The sequence below is a fragment of the Palaemon carinicauda genome, chromosome 1 (assembly GCF_036898095.1).
Source record: "Palaemon carinicauda isolate YSFRI2023 chromosome 1, ASM3689809v2, whole genome shotgun sequence".
Taxonomy (NCBI): Eukaryota; Metazoa; Arthropoda; class Malacostraca; order Decapoda; family Palaemonidae; genus Palaemon; species Palaemon carinicauda.
The window spans coordinates 67417318-67436636 of NC_090725.1; the positions used below are offsets into that span (position 1 = coordinate 67417318).

At 34.7% G+C, this 19319-nt stretch overlaps 1 protein-coding gene across 5 annotated transcripts in view; it reads right to left on the reverse strand.

The window, feature by feature from the left end:
* Positions 1 to 5259: 5259 nt before the first annotated feature.
* The window catches only part of Fbxl7 (F-box and leucine-rich repeat protein 7), a 788333-nt gene continuing 774273 nt past the window's right edge, over positions 5260 to 19319 (reverse strand). For 3 of the 5 annotated variants that reach the window (XM_068381784.1, XM_068381803.1, XM_068381793.1), the window contains 4 exons: positions 12448 to 13202; positions 11676 to 11844; positions 8784 to 8981; positions 5261 to 6498 (listed from right to left, as the gene is read on the reverse strand). In XM_068381784.1, coding sequence (XP_068237885.1) covers positions 5963 to 6498; positions 8784 to 8981; positions 11676 to 11844; positions 12448 to 13202 — 1658 coding nt within the window. In that variant the 3' untranslated portion in view covers positions 5261 to 5962. Of the gene's footprint in view, positions 6499 to 8783; positions 8982 to 11675; positions 11845 to 12447; positions 13203 to 19319 lie in introns of all 5 variants that reach the window. The other 2 variants (XM_068381778.1, XM_068381810.1) reach the window with 2 other exon arrangements.

The window sequence follows — 19319 nt, forward strand, 5'->3', positions numbered from 1 at the left end:
CGGGTACTTGAAATCTATAAAATATTTCTTACAAGAGTATTGCTCTTTGACAAGTTTCTTTCCTCTTAGCAGCTATTAGGCCTTTGGACCAGGGCAAAGCTGCGCTGGACCTGGAAGGCTTCTGGGTCCCGAAGATAGCATCGAGCACCATTTCCTTCCCTTCCTGGATGGTGGAGCCAGGAGTTGATAACCTGGTAATGGCCCTCATACAGGAAAGGACCTGCCAAAAGGTATGTTCCGACTCTTTCCTCTCTTGTTTGGAGTGATAGTTCGGACTGGCCGCCTTTGTAAGATTCTCATCCTCCGAGTCTAAGGGGTCGTCCACCTCCGGGCTCACATCCAGTGCTCACGTCCAGAGCCTTAGGTAGGTCAGGGCCATCAACTGAGGCAGTGGATGGGCCTTCCAAACCTCTCCCATTGGGAGGAAGACCACTCCCTACACTCTGCGCATGGGGAGCCCTGCTTGCAACGATGCCCTCGACACGTAGGACACAGAGAGTGCGGGTCGGTCTCCAGAGACGACATGAAGGTCCCGCACGCGACACCCTCTTGCCCTGGACATGTTAGCAAGACGAAGGTGATCGTAGAAGAAGGACACAAACACCTGAAAAGAGAAAGCAAACAAATTAAGGAATCCAACGACAGTCAGGAGAAGAGCGGATAGTCCGAACGGAGCCAAAAGAAAAAGTGAAGTCTCTCACAGCTGTGAGAGTATATATAGAGGCGGCTGGGTACCAACCCGCCATCCCTTGTCTACCCGCTAAGCGATTAGGCAGGGATGCCACCTCACACTTAAAAGTCTACTGGCTACCTCCAGCTGCCGCTGAAAGAATATCCACATAAACAATGTTAAGTTTGTTAGTATGGGAACAAAAAGCATTTCATGGTACTACAGTATATACAGTACTGTACAATACATTATTACAGTACTATGCATTTCGCGGCAGACAAACGCTGTTTACTACAAATACTTCTTAAATCAATCGTTGGATCAGTAAGATTTTCCAGTATACTACATCTAACATACCGGCATAATTCATGGCCAATTTACCATATTGCTAATGTTTATGTTATGAGTTTACTTGTGAATAATAGAACGAAACTGGTAATTCTGTCCCCACCAACAACACCCTCCCAAACTATTTTGTGACACCCATACTTCCTTACCCCTCTTCTTCTCCCCCTAGCTCCTAGTCTACCTCATCAGTCTTGTGTCCCTCCCTCATTATCCCATCAGTATACAGTATTATATATTAAAATGTTCTGTAGTTGCAGACATCAAGATATGATTATTTACTACAAGTACAGTATGGTAAAATTCTATAGAGTCAAGACATATTTCACATTGCTAAGTACTGTACATCATGATGTTTACATACATGTAGTAAAAAGCCCATGTTTGCAGCCTTTTATGGTCAACCAAGTAAACACAATCTATTGGTATTACCTGTGGTCTGGATCATACTGAGGTATTAAAAAGTGACGACTTTCACGAAAAATATGTATGACATTGGTCTTTTTCTACAAAATTGTAAATTAACTATGAGTTACCGTCTTTGGACGTGCTTTTAAAGATCATGTTATATATGGTGTACGAGGGAATGCATACAAGTGTTTATCTGTAGCAAAATTAAATTCTGATAAAAAAACCACCTAAGCTTCTGGTGTTCTGAAAAAAAACAGTTCTCTTATACCATTTACCAACATGTCTCCTATCTTACAGATAGATTCAGTGTTATCATTTCAATGAAAACCAGTGAACTTTTGGTGTTAAATCTGTTAACAGAAAAAAAACATTATCAGGGTATTCAAAACAATGATGCTGTAATGTCTGCTCAAAGTTTCATAAAAGGTCATCAGCTTCCATAGAATTTGAGTTAATTTTCTCCAGCCACAGCTCACCAGATATAAACACAGAGAATGATAACTCATTTAAGGTCATCTCACAACTACTGTATAAGAAAAACTAACAATGACTCACATGAAGACCATCTTGCTAATTATTGTACAAGAAAAACTCATGACGACTCACCTGAAGGACATCTCACAGCTTAACTCAAGAAATAAAGAAGAGGAATAGCACTTCCTAATCAAGATTATTTTAGTGATTTAAAAAAGTTCAAGAATATACATTTTAATTTCTCATATGATAAAGAAATGTTGAAGATTGGTAATCTTTTTTTTTATTAAACACAAGATATAAAAATCCTGTGTAGTGTAAATAAATTATAAAAACATCTCATAAAAACTTACATAATTGGATAATAACAATATACAATTTCAATACATTATGATTGCATATAAAATGAATAGGCACACATTATGGCAATAGCGTCAACAACCAGACTCACACTTGCCCTGAAGATGTAAATTAATTCTATTCTTCTGAATAGGTTCAATATACGCACAGTAAATTATTCTAGTTTACACAGACGTTAATAAAAAAAGATCATCTCACTGAACAGCTGTGAGTCTGGCAGTAGCGAGTTGAAAATGGCAACACAATAGTAAATTTGTTACTTTTTATTTGCTACTGCACTGTAGAAATTTGCATCAAACAATATAAATGGGTAATTCCAAATACTCTGGGGTAGTTCACGGTTTTGTGTCAATATTTTGAGGAATAAAATATAAAATTTAAGGTCAAATCCAGAGTAAATGAAATTATGTACTACAGCATTTCACTTTTAAACAGTGCATATTCAACAACGATGCAGTTCTAATACAGACTAGAAGAAAATTTAAATGATAAAATGAATATGAATGATTGATATGCAAGGTGCATGATCTCACAAAATCAGAACAATAAAATGTACATGATAGTGCCAAATTTAGTAAATAAAAAAAGAATGATATGAATGATATAAAAATCATCTAAATGAAGAAAAAATATAGGTTGAACAATTTATAAAATAAAACTTGAACCAATTTCTGTTTGTTTAAAAATAAACTGATACACAAGAAATTTTTGTGGGATTCAATACGGGATAAAAAAATTGACCAAGGATAGCAAAATAGATGACAGTTAAACAAGAATAATGCTCATGGATTAAATTATTCAATATACATTACTTTTTATGAAGAATTATTACAGTACTTGATTTATCTCACAACATTCAGTAAAGTAATAATATTAATTTTCATCTGTTATAACTATTCAATCGAATAGGCCATCAGTAAATGATATAAAGCAATAAAGACAGTCACTAGTTGTAGCTACAGTGTTGATCTTTAAAAAAACAGAAAAACAATAACTCTATTGAAAAGATTATAAAAAAACCTCATCCTAAAATTTCCAGACTTGAATGTCTGGATTAATGAATTTATTCTTAAATAAGGTGCCAAAAAAAGAAAGCTGGAAAGCTAAAAAAAGAAAAAAAAACTTTGGTAGTTAAGAGGAATGTAACTAATGCATTCTATTTAAATAGAACATGAAAATTATGTAGCTGGGATAAAAGAAACATAAAAGACTGTCCATTTTGAAATTAGTTAATAGATTTTTAGTAAACATAAAGGAAAAATTGTTGGGAGTGTATATTCAGGGCTATTTGTGGATAGTTAGGAGTTTTCAGACAGGCAGTTAAAGATGAGAGTTAAGTTTAAGGAACCATCATAAAAAGTGTTAACAGGGCATTGTACTTAGGATGTGAAAATAGTATATTTCATATGAGTGGTGGATTTTGAAACAAAAAGGACACATACTGAAAAAATTGGCACTTAATGATCTACAGATCACAGGAACTGCTGGGTTTAATGTGGAATGGCGTATATAATCAAAGCATTTTGCTTATCTGTACATAATGATTATATGTGAAAAACTATTATTGTATAATGAACTATCTTATAAATGCCAAACTCAAACTCGCTACATAAGAGAACATAAAATCACAGATTCTTGACGCCTGTCTCACCAATATTCTTTAGAACCAAGATATTTCTTTCCAACATTTTTAGGTTACAATATCCCAATTTCCTTATCTTCATTGTGGTGGAAGATCCTGGATCATGTATGTAAGCATATAAACATGAAAATAATAGATATACTAATATGGTACATATCTGTCAGTTATTAAATCTAATATTACTAGCCCTGTCAAAGTATCACAAGCAAAACTCAAATTTGTGATGCCTGTGGAACATCATCATCTTCATAAGCTAAAATATTTTTTATTCTTTTGAATAAAGAACTGGATGAACTTTAATTTCTTAATAACTTGATGTTCAATTGTTGTGAATGTGATATACAGTACAAGTACTATTTTTCTTCAATAGTTTTAGGTTATAATTACAGGTTACTCAAAATTGGAAATAACAATTCCAAGTAAAACTGCTATGAATAGTATTCATGACAACACAGTACATATGACGTCTGTGGTGTGGAAAACCTTTTTTATGTCAGAATGATCCAAGTAGCTCCCTAGTTCTTACTACCTCTTGATTTTTCTTGATATTTCCAGAAGAAAAGTAACAATAAATTTGGCGTTAAAAGCACCTGAGTTATAGTCACAGAAGCTGACAACTTACGAGTGCAAAAAGAACATTATCAAATATATATCATCCAACAACAATAAAATCAAATAATTTCGTCAATTTTACTATGTTCTTCAATAAAATTTCCTTTTCTATAAAACCACTCACATACAAGCTAAAATATGCTATACAATACCATAAATAAATTTTCAGATATACACAGTATTAAAAAAAAGGATGGAGGAAATAATTTTGCCAATATCCTACAAGGCTTGCAGCAACCAATCATTCCGTGCTACATATACTGCTTTGGTTCTATTGATTTTCTGGTGTCTAGGCCATACTTATAAACACATTTACACACACGCAATCAAATGTACAATGGTCAACAACTTTGTTTAGTCTTCAACAGTTTAGAAAAACTATGCAAAATATACTTCCCAATAGTTAAAGCAAATTAAAAAAACTTAGGCTTCTAAGTTTAGCACTGATGCATGCTACACAGGACGGATTTCATTTTCAAGGTGACTTGACAGTCTAAACAAAATTGCACAATATATATATATATATATATATATATATATATATATATATATATATATATGTATATATATATATATATATATATATATATATATACAGTATATGTATGTGTATGTATATATATATATATATATATATATATATATATATATATATATATATATATATACAGTATGTATATATATATATATATATATATATATATATATATATATATATATATATATATATAATAGAATATTCTTTCGAGAACATCGTAGCTCTCTGTAGGGCAGCATTGCCATGTGACTTTTTAGATGACGAATATTTACGGCATCAATTGTCAGTACACCAGCTTACTGCCTCTACTGAATTCACAGGTACAACAACAAAAATAACATGTACTGATGGCTGTTATTCTTTCTTATAACAAGCAGCACATTTAAAAATAAAGTTCACAGGCATACCATAGTTATGTCCCAAATAGTATGACAAAATATTTTGCCATTAAATGCCTATTCTTTCTTTAAATACGGGAAAAGTGTTATCAACAATTTTTCTATTAAGATCACAAGAAATTACATGGAGATACACAAAGAAACAGGACTGGCACTACAGCAAAAGAAAGGTACAAACTACAAAGCAGCATTCCGTGCTAAGTTAAGCACGACTGTAGCATTACTTTGGTACATGGAGGAGTGAGTAATTTGATGCACTGTTGCACAAGAAAGTTGTCTCACCATTTTGGCACTGAAATTGGCACTGGTGAGTAGGTACTTTAGTTGCCATAGGCAGCATGGATCTTGTGGTTTAATATTACCCAATGCATTACCCTGGACTTGTCCTTGTTGGCACCAAGAAGATACATAGGCTCAATATTTGGCACTGGTATGAATTTTGTTGCTGTTATTGTAGTCACTGGCACAACACAGGATAACAGAGACAAGATGACATACATCACCGTACTTTCTTAGAAGAAGCCAGGGTTAGTGTGTTCTATAATACAGCGCCTGCAATATTTCTTTACTGTCCTGTAGCCTTCGATAGTCACTTGGCAGTCCTGGATATTAAGCTGTTGTAAACCTCGACAATAATATGCTATGTATTGAACGCCACAATCTGTAATCATATCACACGATTTGACAGATAGTTTTTTGAGGTTTGGACAATGTTCTGATATAAGTTTCATTCCATTATCTGTAACATCACATTTGCCTATGTCTAAAGCTCTTAACCTCGGGCAAGATCTAGCAACCATTTCCATCGAGTCATCACTCACTGCCTCACAACCCCGCACATTGAGGTAACGTAGTTTATAGCAATGTCGCGCTATTTGTTTTATGCCAGCATCACTTATTTGATCACATTTTGCTACACTTAAATACCTTAGGTTAGGACCTAATTTTGCTAATTCGTACATTCCAAAGTCAGTAATCTGCACACAATCTGAAACACTGACCTCCCGTAACATTAGGCAGTAGCTGGCTATATGTTTTACACCAGTATCTGCAATAAGAATAAGAAGGATTAATAAATTTGATAAAAGAAATGTAAATTATATTGAACTAACAAGAAATATTAACAATTATCTTCAAATTAAATATGTTCAGTAAAATAAAATGGCCAACCTTTAACATTACAGTACTCTTTTCTAATATTTTTCAATACTGCAGAGCAATATCAGTTTGTGAAAAGAATAAGTTGGACAGAGGTATGAAATTATAACCAAGGTGCTGTAATTTGATCGTTGATCTTTATGCATATAGCGGGACACGATTATTATACTGATATGAATGTTTCATAATACCACGTGAAATAAAACGTGTAAAATATAAATGGAAAGATACCTCATTCTATAAAAAGGTAACTAGATTGCACTTACAGTATATCCATAGAACTAATATTGGGAAAATCGTAATATTGTAATAATCTAAAAGTTACATGTCAATGTACATAAAGTAAATTCCTAATTTGAGAAATATATAGAAGAATTTACATTTAAAGGCAGTACAGTACACAAGGAGGGTGTTTTTTTTTCTTTAATAATATTCAGTTAAATAACAAGAAACTCTAACCATGGAAACAACTTAAGATATATGATGATGATGAATATGATTGTCTACCTCATTATTTTTTTCAGGAAAGATGTATGAGTAAAGCATAGGAAAAAGGCAATCTTATTCTCAAGTTTTAAGAATACAACACTAGTAAAAGGCTAACATTGACTATAAAACCTTACCATTTCGGTATTTATACATTATTGTAATTGATAAAAATTCTTGAATTCACAGAGTAATAGGAAGGTTCTTGGAAGATATCAAACTCCAACTGTAATAATCAACTTTCTTCCACCAGATAAATTCCAAGTATTTTTTTTTTTTGTATATTCTGCACACAATAACTTTTCCTTATCTATGAAAATTCCTATAGTGTTAACAATATGGATAGACTTTATATCTGGATACACCATGTACAGTACTCTACTCATTGAAATATAATTTACTGATCTAAATCTACCCTGGCTATCTATATCAAACTTTCCCTTGCTCCAATGCATTTTATAAATTCATCATCTGCGACATGTAACGGTAGTTCTTAATTTACTGCCAAAAGGAATAGGATCTTTATAAAGCTACAATATTTGTACGACTGACATCTCAATTAACCGTTAACAAGTGTCATCTCAATAAAAGATTGGATAAAGTGATTGATACAATTGTTTTTTCAGCATTGGACATCCATTCTAATGGAATGCCATGTCTTTGAGGTACACTTCTTGTATCCACATAAAACTCCTTGTAAGCTCAGACATTTTACAGTTCAAGTTTACAGGTTTAAAGGTAGCTCATGAATGGCAGAAGCAAGGGACAGTGAGATTGCCCTTTCAAGCAGGACAATGCCCTAGAGACTGACCATATTACATATGATCAGCGCCCAAGCCCCCTCTCCACCCAAGCTAGGACCAAGAAGGGTGCTGATGACTTAGCAGATAGACCTATAGGCTCCCCCAAACCCCACATTAGCCCACAAGAACAATGAGATTGCAGCGACCAAATGAACTAACAAGTTTTGAGCGGGATTCGAACCCGTCAGGCAATCACCAGGCAAGGACGCTACCACCAGGCCTCCACAACCCAATCCAGCTGTTAAGCTTGAGTAAAAATATACATTACGGCAATAATACAAAGCTTATAAAATGGACTGCATAACAATATAAAAAATGCAGGACATTTGTATGGTATATAGTAGTATATAGATTCTTTTCACTCCTATTTATATTTTCATATTAATCTTTTGAGCTCCCTGGGACATAATTTACATTCACTACTTCTACTACCTTCAGCGCCATTGGACGCAATTTATGTCCAGTAATTACCAGTTCTATTTTTTTTTATTGTTCATATATATGAAAACTTTACAAAATAAGTAACATCATATATCAATAGAAAGGAAAGTTACTCAGATAAATGATCTTGAATGTTATGAAATCGTATCTTGTATAGTTTTTTTTGTGCTAAAATGTCCCCAAAAAGGATTGGGTCTTGAGTGTCAAATCATTTAGTGGCAGGTATAAACTTAGTGGGTTAATGTGCGGTTATATCTTATAGGAAATAATCCATCGACTAAACAGGATATATTTCAAGAACTAGATTATTATTTTGTAAATGCCTACAATTATTTGCATGGTGATATATTTCCAAAGAAAGAAATGGACCACAAAGATTTTTTGACATTCTCAGCTTTTATTTTGTGCCCAAATAAGAATTTGTCTATGAAGATGAATCTCTTACCGGTTATATTGTGACATCTCCTGAGGTAGAGGTGAAGGAGTTGTGGGCAGTTCTTTACAATGACTTTCAAACCCTGATCTTCCAAGGCATAACAATCTGTCATGTCAAGATACTGCAGGTAAAGCTGACGGGAATGCATTGGCTCTGGCTCCATAGCACCCTGCTGTGTTAAGTGAATGCAAGTGATTTGATGGCAACCTGAAATAAGGGCAATCGATTAGGAACTTGTAATCATAAAACAACTCATAAAAAATATCAGTTTGTAGATGAATGCCACACACAAAGGCAAAACAATACTGCAACTCTGGTAAATTCTTTTATGAGGTATTATAGTTAATGTAGAAATTTAACCCTCAATAGAAATGAGGACACACATTTTCAAAAACTTCATATATTCACATTTTGTAATAAAATTGAAATTTACCTCTCCATAGAAATGAGGACAGACATTTTCAAAAACTTCACATATTCATAAATTGAAATAAATTGTACAGTGATATAAAAAAAAAAAACATGGATGGCTGATGATGATAACATTCAAATCATAATAGCCATAGCTGATAGATAGACTAAACAAATGAAAATTTATAAACAAGTGGAACGGGATGAATGCATGCTGAGAAAATATGTAAGAGGAAATACACTATTTCAAAGAATGTGAATATGAAAACTTAGTAATAAAGGATTCAAGGATTATTGACAAAGTATCATCACGAAATAAAAGGGGGTTGATATAAAACACACAAAAAAAATGGAGTTGATATAAAAACACAGAAAAAAGTAGGCTAAAGTATGCAAAGGCAGTAGAAATGTTGATACAGTATAGAACGCTTTGTTGGAGAGAAAGAGAAAGAAAATAAAAATGTAGGCCTACAAATGGAAATTGATGAAAAGAAGTGAATTTGGCATTGGCCAGACAAGAATACTTGAATGGCAGGGTAAATGATAAAATATGAAATTATGTAAATGAGGCTAGCAATATGGAAGATGAAGAAAAGGGAATCACAGAACAATGGAGGAAGCATTTAAAAAAAAAAATTGCAACGGAGGATGTTCATATGGCTTGGAGCTAGTAGTGAATGCTACTTTTGAATAGGTTAGTAGATCCCTAAATAGCATAAAGTAAAGGTCGAGGTCCATTAGAAATAAGCAATTTGGTAAAAGCAGCTGGACAACCAGTTACTACAGTAGAACTTACGAGTTTATTGCAAAACATGATCAAGAAAAAGAAGAAACCATGAGGAGAAAAACTTAGTGCAAGCATAATTCAAAAAGGAAAACAAACTGCGCTTCAGTGTAAAAACAATGAAGGAGAAGGCTTGTTGATGCAAGTTTTGGAAAAAAATTAGGCAGTGAAGGAAAAGTTGAGGGGAATTGTTAAAATTTCCATTGCACTGCAAAACGAAGGGCATATTTACACTATACTTTATAAGTGAAAAAGGTAGGCAATGGTGGTTTAACATAGTATCAAACTCCACCTCAAACTTAAAAGCATATATACCTAGAACCCTGCCAGGCAAAATCATTTACACTTCCAATGCGATACCTCAACTTCAGTGTAAAGACTTAAGTTTCTTTTTGGAGTGCAGTTTATGAAACATTGCCATATGAGCCGTATTTGATGTACCTCTGCATTTTCAATGAACATTATCTTAGTTTTACTCATATTCATTTCCAGTCCTATATATTTGTTTAAAAAATGGAATAAACAACATAGTTTTATCTCACCTGGACAAACAGAAACAATAATATACACCAATATATTTTCCAAATAGTGGAAATACTGCCTTGGTATTTTTTAATAAAATTGACCAAGGTTGTCTGAAATCTTTCCAAAATCTCTTGAATGAAATGCAAATCTAACGTGATACAATTCGGGGTGAAGATGCAGAAAACAATAATTAAAGACTCATTATGGCAGACGTTTAGTCCTTATTGGTGATGAATAGTTTTCCAACATTTAGTAACAAGGGATGAACAGGTGGATGAACTAGATCCAAAGATATTAAAAGTCTTATTTATTTTTTACTAAAGATGAGGTTAACTACATAACTTGACTACAAAACACGAGAAAGTCAATTTCAAACTCAAATTCTAGTTATCTTTTTTAGTACATTTTTTTCAGCTATAACAGTCTGCCTTACAATTATATATAATTTCAGTGTCCAATTTCACAGTCTCTTGGTTTTTTTAAGTGAGTCGCCCCATAGATTTTTAGAATACTATAAAGATTGCTTTTCTATGAATTGATTTTTGATCCTTTAATATTTATTTTTTTCCAAATTTTTGTCATCAACAGCATTTGGAAACAAACTGCTTGTATACGCAGGTAGTTTGACTAATCTATAAGAAACTTCAAAAGAAAGGATAAGCCTACCCTCTTGACAGCTTACACTTATAATAATGTAACATTATTTTTGCAAGTATTTAAGGTTACTTTGTAAATTTATTTAAAATTAAACTGATAACTCTAAAAGGCGAAAATTATTTAATGTTGTCAACAAAAAAATCTAGTCCAATGATTGATAGGTGGCGAAAAAGACATTTGACAAATAAGGTTTGATGGTGCAAGGAAATGTGATTTAAAGAATAAAATTTAGAATTAAAAAGCACGAGAACCTGATACCCAACCAGCATATTCAAGCTTTCTTGACTTGAGATATTATACATGGCATGAAAATGCTTTTCAATTTTAAAATCATATTCCGAAATACCATTTGGAGAACAATTCTTCCAAGAAAGAATAACCTTAGATTGAAACATCCTACCTAGGATTCGACATTGTTTTCCAAGTTGTTCATGTTAATCCGATACTTATATCTGTATGGAAAAACAGCCCAAAAAAACTATCCATAATAATCAGCGTAAAAAGTTGTTGAAAATTGAACCCACCTGTAACATCAAGATGTTCTAGATTGACACATTGCGTAACAAGCTCAAAAATGCCGATATTAGTGACATTAATGCACCCTTTGATTTCTAGATGACGTAACTCTGGACATCGACGGCCTATCAGTGATAGGCCTCTGTCTGTTAGTCTTGAACAGCTATTGAGGATCACCTATTAGAGGGGATAGAAAATGGAATGATTAAAAATGGCATAAAAATGTTTTCATTATTTATACGGAAACAAATTCTCCACTGTAAATGTACTCACACTAATCTTTAATTTATAAGTGTCCTAATTCCTTGATATGAAAGTGTAATTATCTTTCACAAATATATATGCAAACATATACATCTACAAATGAAAATAAATCAAGCTGGGTAAGGCCATTTTAGGTGGCTTATTTGCAATAAAGATTTTACCCAGAAAATAATTTCATTAAGAACATCACTACTTTTAGGTGGCTTCTTTGCATTCATTCTTTTTACCCAGAAAATAATGTCATCGCAAACACCACTACTTTTAGGTGGCTAATTTGCATTCAATAATTTTTACTCAAATTATAATTATATTTTTATTGAGAGCATCACTACTTTTACTAAACAGTAAGCACAATTAAATAACGGGTTCATTAATGTTTTAAATGCCTTCATAGGAAAAATTCAAGGCTCAAACCAAAACCTGAACTATTGTAAATTGAATAAGAATCTTGAAATAATTCTTAAACGACTATAACTAAGCCTCTTAGCAGGAAGGGGAATGACGAAAGTGCCTTACCTTTTCCACATGAACGCACCCGCCCGAATCTCTTGCCAAAAGCCGCGTGATCTGTTTGATGGCCCTGTCGGCGTGGATGCCATCACTAGCTAAGGAGATAGTGGACCACAGTCTGGGATCCCATGCCAACACGTACCATCTCCGGCAGACTCTCGCGCACTGACACACCGAGTTCGTCGGCAGAAACGACAGTATTCTTACGACCAATTCGTCGCTCATCTTATCGAAAGGCGACGACCTCCCGACGCGCTTTCCTTTGTAGGTCGCTAGAAGCTGGTCGGTCGTCTCGATGGACTGCTGCGACTGCGGCGTCGTCGTCTGCTGCTGTTGCTGCTGTGGCGGCACCTGCGGAAGCTGGGGTCTCGGAGATGACCGGGGGCAAGACGATAGGGCGGACAGATCGAGGGCGGGAAACGGAGACGCTCTCACGTCCGACCATGGCGAAGGCGTGGTGCGGTCTCTCGTGGGTGTGTTCCGGTCTCTCGTGGGCGTGGGCGTCTGTCTGGTGACGAGGGTGTGATATCCCAGGTCATGACCCGGACTGACCCGACCTAAGGTGCCGCCCCCTACGTACACAGAGGGGGACATGCGGCCGAGCTTGGTGGCAGAAGCGGCATGGCCTTCCATGGCTTGTGGGCGTGGTGGGGGCGGGCTGAAGGGTGGCGGAGGGGGAGGATCACTTGGGGTGTGGCACACAGGGTGAGCCTCGCCCACACCCTCACTGTCTCCGTCCTCACACCCACCCTCACTCACGTCTGCAATAAAGACAACAAAAAACAAGACATTAGATATTTGTATGCTGTATCAGACAAAGATTTAATTTTTCAAAGAGAAAACACTACATCTCATGCAACTGGGAAAATAAAGCCAATAATAGCTGGGAAAATAATTAAGAAAAATCCAATTAATAATAACCGGGAAAATAAAACTCAAAATAGCTGGGAAAATGGAACTGGAAAATAAAACTAATAATAACCGGGAAAATAATACTGGAATATATTTTCAAGTGGCAAAATAAAACTAATAATAGCTGATTAAATAAAACTGGAGAATAAAGCTAATAACAACTGGCAAAATAAAACTGGAAAATAAAACTAAAAATAACAGTAAATATTATACTGGCAAATAAAACTCATAATAAACGGGAAAATAAAACTTGAAAATAATGCTAATAACAACTAAGGAAGTAAAACTTAACCGGGAAAATAAAACTGGCAAATAAAACTTAATAATAACCGGGAAAATAAAAGTGGAGAACAAAACTAATGATAATGTTTATTTCAACAAACTTCTACGAATTACAAATGATCACCTACTTCTTGAAAGAAATCACATGGCAAACCATTAAACGAAATCACATGGAAAACCCGAAAACGAAATCCCGTGACAAACCATTAAAAGAAATCAAATGGCAAACCATTAAACGAAATCACGTGACAAACCATTAAAAGATATCACGTGACAAACCATTAAAAAAAATCCCATGGCAAACCATTAAACGAAATAATGTGACAAACCATTAAACGAAATCACATGGAAAACCCGTAAACGAAATCACGTGACAAACCATTATAAGAAATCAGGTGACAAACCATTAAAAGAAATCACGTGGCAAACCATTAAACGAAATCACGTGACAAACCATTAAAAAAAATCACGTGACAAACCACTAAAAGAAATCACACGGCAAATCATTAAACGTAATCACGTGACAAACCATTAAAAGAAATCACATGGCAAACCATTAAAAGAAATCAAATGGAAAACCATTAAACGAAATCACGTGACAAACCATTAAAAGATATCACGTGACAAACCATTAAAAGAAATCCCATGGCAAAGCATTAAATGAAATCATGTGACAAACCATTAAAAGAAATCACGTGACAAACCATTAAAAGAAATCACGTGACAAACTATCAAAAGAAACCACGTGACAAACAATACGCAATAATGTACAGAAGGAAACAAAACTGTCATACGATAAATTCTCTCCCTCTATTTAAAATCTCTCCTTTTTTAAGTCCATTAAAAAGTATAAAGGAAAACCTGATGTGAAAGTTGTTTTTGAAAGCATGGAAGTGTATCAACAACCGTGGTCATTAATATTCAGACCTCTGTCGTACATAGAACTTAAAAAAAATGGATATTTTGAACATCATGATAAAGTTATCAAAAATCCACCACAATTAATTTCATAGAAAATTACACAGAGTCAAACACCCTCTTTCAAAAATTGCTATAACAAGTTTTGACTATTCTATTGAAAGAAATAATCAAGAAAAACTGTTCTCATACCAACAAAATGTTACTCTTGTAACTCATGGATGAACAATATTGAAGGATGATATGGAGAGAGAAGATTTGGTGGAAGAGGATACCTTTGATAGAAGGCATTGGAGAGGGCGCTGCAGGCAACCGACCCCTTAATGTAGGGATAACGGTGGGAAAGAAGATGATGATTGCTACCATAAAACAACCATAACGTTCTGGTCAATGCACAAAACAAATAACCATGTTTTGCGCAGACTTTGTGTCATATATTCTTATAAAGCTGCAATTCTTTAATGAAATTCTCGAATAAAAAGGAGTACAGTATACACACATGAACACTCAGTTAAAACGAACTGACTGGATTGAAGATCAATGTAAAAATATTAAAGGAAAAAGAATCAATGCCAAATTAGAGACAGCTATTCAGATGCTATCCATATTGCCTAGTCCATGACTCAGATGTTTAATAAAAAGTACAATACACTAATTTTCAGAAAATTGCTGACAACATATATATTAACCATTAAAGTTTGTTATTCGAAAGCAAATCCATTAGAATTTAAAAAAAAGTATATAAAACACAGACCAATATAATCCACATGTAGAAAAGGCAATTACGTTATCAAATAAAAAAAAGTTTATGTAAACCTCTCTATAAAAAAAAGAGAAAAAATAATACAATATAAATTTATTACTAGTCTAGATAATTTTGGAATTAATATGTCAAAATGTAAAATTCATATGTTATCTGTGAGGTAGTAAAATGTCCGTTGACTGACAAAAAAGAAAAAAAAAGAAAAAAAAAACCTATAAAGATAATAAAACTAGAAATTACAAGTGATACAATCACACCATTTATTTAATATGCAAAATGAAAAAAAATTAAAACATCTAAAATCCATATTAGAGGCAATAAAAGAAGAACAACTTACTGGGACATGCAATCTACAGGTTATGAAAAGAGACCTTAACAAGCGCCACACACACACACATACACACACACACACACACACACACACTAAAAAAAATCATTCCTAAACATTCCTACAATCCAAAGCTTACGAAAAGAAATCATTAACATTACGCAAATTATGTAAAGAAAGATACAAACCATAGGTTATCTTAATAGAGCAAATAATTTCCAAGTTATGTAGAAGGGGCCATTTTACGGTAAAATGTTAGAGAAGCAGGTTCCCTCTTTCCCTTTTCATATATCAAGAAACAGCGGATTTGAAGCTAACATTGAACTTCGAGTTAATTTTTTACACTACAATTAGATACAACAACAACAACAACAACAACAACAACAAATGCACCAGTTTCTAGTCCATTACAGGATAAAGGCCTCAGACACGTCAATTCATATCTGTGGATTGACCAGTTTTCATTACCAACGCTGGGCACTGCGGATTGGTGATGGTGGGAGATTTTCGTCACATGGCTCACAACAACCCAACCTAGTACGGTTGGCCCTGACCAGTATTGCATTGCTGATCATGGCGATACACAAACCTTTTCACCACGTAAAGGTAAGTATAAGAATGGAATGTCCCCAAGTATCTGGAGAGAGAGAGAGAGAGAGAGAGAGAGAGAGAGAGAGAGAGAGAGAGAGAGAGAGAGAGAGAGAGAGAGAGAGAGCGCACCTGTTTTATCAATGAAACCGGATTGAGCATTGCATCTTCTCTTTAATTAGAAGTTGAAGAAAAAAAGGCGTATCAGAAGCTTCTTCACTAACTTGCTTCAGCTGCGACACTAATGTAGAATCTTAATTAGAAATGTCACGTTATTCACTAATAATTATTCACTTAGCAAACCAATTATTACTATTATTATTATTATTATTATTATTATTATTATTATTATTATTATTACTAGTTACACTACAAACCTAGCTGGAAAAGCAGGATGCTATAAACCCAAGGGCCCCGACAGCATAAATACCCCAGAGAGGAGATAAATAAGGAAATAAATAAACAAACTGAGAACTAATGAACAATTAAAATAAACATACTTTGAGAACAGTAACAACATTAGAATAGATCTTTCATAAATAAACTATAAAAAGATTTCACAAATAAACACTAAAAAAGACTCGTGCCAGCTTGTTCAACCAATTCAACTACCTGATTAGGAAGATCATTCCATAACTTGGTCACAGGTGGAATAAAACATACACAATACTGTTCGTGCCTGCGCGCACATACACACACAGAGAGAGAGAGAGAGAGAGAGAGAGAGAGAGAGAGAGAGATTCTATCGATCAGGATATAAAAGCTATGACGGGTCGCATAGTCGCGTTAGAAAGTGGCCGCCTCAGTATGTGTACCCTCTCGAGTTTTATAAGACCCACAAGCTTATCCAAGATAACCAGCGACCTAGTCATGGTACAACACCACTTCCCGTTTGCTCTCTCTCTCTCTCTCTCTCTCTCTCTCTCTCTCTCTCTCTCTCTCTCTCTCTCTCTCTCTCTCTTCAACATTCGAGAAATTTTATTTGTGGAATATAACAGAACGTCTCTTCCAGTTCCATATTTCACTTCTAACTTTGCAGCAAACAGATCAATAAAGAAAATAAATGTACGTGGTCACGCACTTGTATCCCCTCATAGAGGAATACTCCATGTATCCCAACTTAAAGGAATATTCAATGCATCTCCCTTAGCGGAATACTCCATGTATCCCCCTTAGAAGAATACTCCATGTATCCCCCCTAAGAAGAATACTCCATATATCCCCCCTAAGAAGAATACTCCATGTATCCCCCTTAGAGGAATACTCAATGTATGCCCCCTTCCTCTATCCAAATCAGCACCAAACTAAACAAGATCACCACTTCCTCCCCCACCAAATGAATGCTGGTGTTAAAGCGACCTTGCATACCAGAGCAAAATAACTTTCACAATTCATCCCAGAGGTAATTTACATACTGTGCTCCGTTAAGGTATCTACTCGGACCATAATCTTTAGAAGGCAAAAAAAGAAACGTAAGCATGTTTCTTACATCATTCTTAATATCTCGTAATTGGTGCTGCTAGTATATTTTGCCTATTCGATTCATTTTGCAAAATATTTATCAATGGTCTTTCATATCAACAGCATCATCAAGATATTATTTAGAAGTATTTCTAAAAATATGAAGAACAAGTTCAACTTGAAGCTTTGCATCATATGAGAGAGAGAGAGAGAGAGAGAGAGAGAGAGAGAGAGAGAGAGAGAGAGAGAGAGAGAGAGAGAGAGAGAGAGTTTTCTTAGCTCTCTACCTGACATTTTTCGACTTCCTAGAGCCACCAACTTCCTCTCTTCCTACTGTCAACATATAGGGAACAAAGACCAATGGGACGAGCAACCTTCTGTTTCAAAACCTAATGAAAATCGCAAGAGAAACATAGAATTTTGGTTTGAACCCGAATGCAGTATTCGTGAAACCCGGAAACTGATGATATTATTATTATTATTATTATTATTATTATTATTATTATTATTATTAATTGCTAAGCTACAACCCTAATTGGAAAAGCAGGATGCTATAAGCCCAAGGGCCCCAACAAGGAAAATAGCCCAGGGAGGAAAGGAAACAAGGAAAAATAAAATATCTTAAGAACAGTAACAACATTAAAATAAATATTTCATATATAAACTTTAAATGATTTAACAAAACAAGAGGAAGAAAAATAAGATAGAATAGTGTGCTTGAGTGTACCCTCAAGCAACAGAACTCTAACCCAAGACAGTGGAAGACCATGGTACAGAGGCTATAGCACTACCCAAGACTAAGAGAACAATGGTTTGATTTTGGAGTGTCCTTCTAGATTTGCTGCTTACCATAGATAAAGAGGACCGGGGTCAAAAATAAACAGCCACTGATTCATACAATGACAGGATTACATACCTTTATAGAATTAGCATGGAAATGTTAAATTACAGGGTTCGTATACACAGGATCTAGAATAACACAGGAAGCTTAATTTATTACCATAAAGTAATGAGATTTCAGATATTCCCCATCTGGAAAATCATTGTGTCACTGTGGCGTTTAAGAACGATAATACATACAAAAAATGGCCTTTACAAAACACACGTAATATATAACAGTGCGTATATGAAATCCCTTGAAATTAGTGTGACAAATGTTAAATTTGTCAAACTGATAAACCACTGGAAAAGAGAATTGATTACTGTAAATGATCCATAAGATATTCACATAATGGCATATAGATTAACATTCATGTTACAACAGTAGAAACCGGTGTGTTATGAAACATGTTGCAGAAAAATGTCACGGAAAGTTTTGATGAGGATATTTCTTTTAAGCTGTCCCAATGACAAAAAAATTGTGGTGGCCTATTGAATACATCTCTGCCTGGTGATCACCAGACTGGGGGTCGAGTCCCGTTCAAGCTCGATAGTTTCTTGTAGTATCTGCAACCTCACCATCCTTGTGAGCAAAGGATGGAGGATTTAGAGGTGCCTATACTTAGGTCAACCAGCCGAGTTATCAGCACCCATTCCCTGACACTCCCTGGTCCTTGCTTGGATGAAGAGGGGGCTTGGGTGTTGATCATAAGTATATATGGTCAGTCTCTAGGGTACCATCACTGT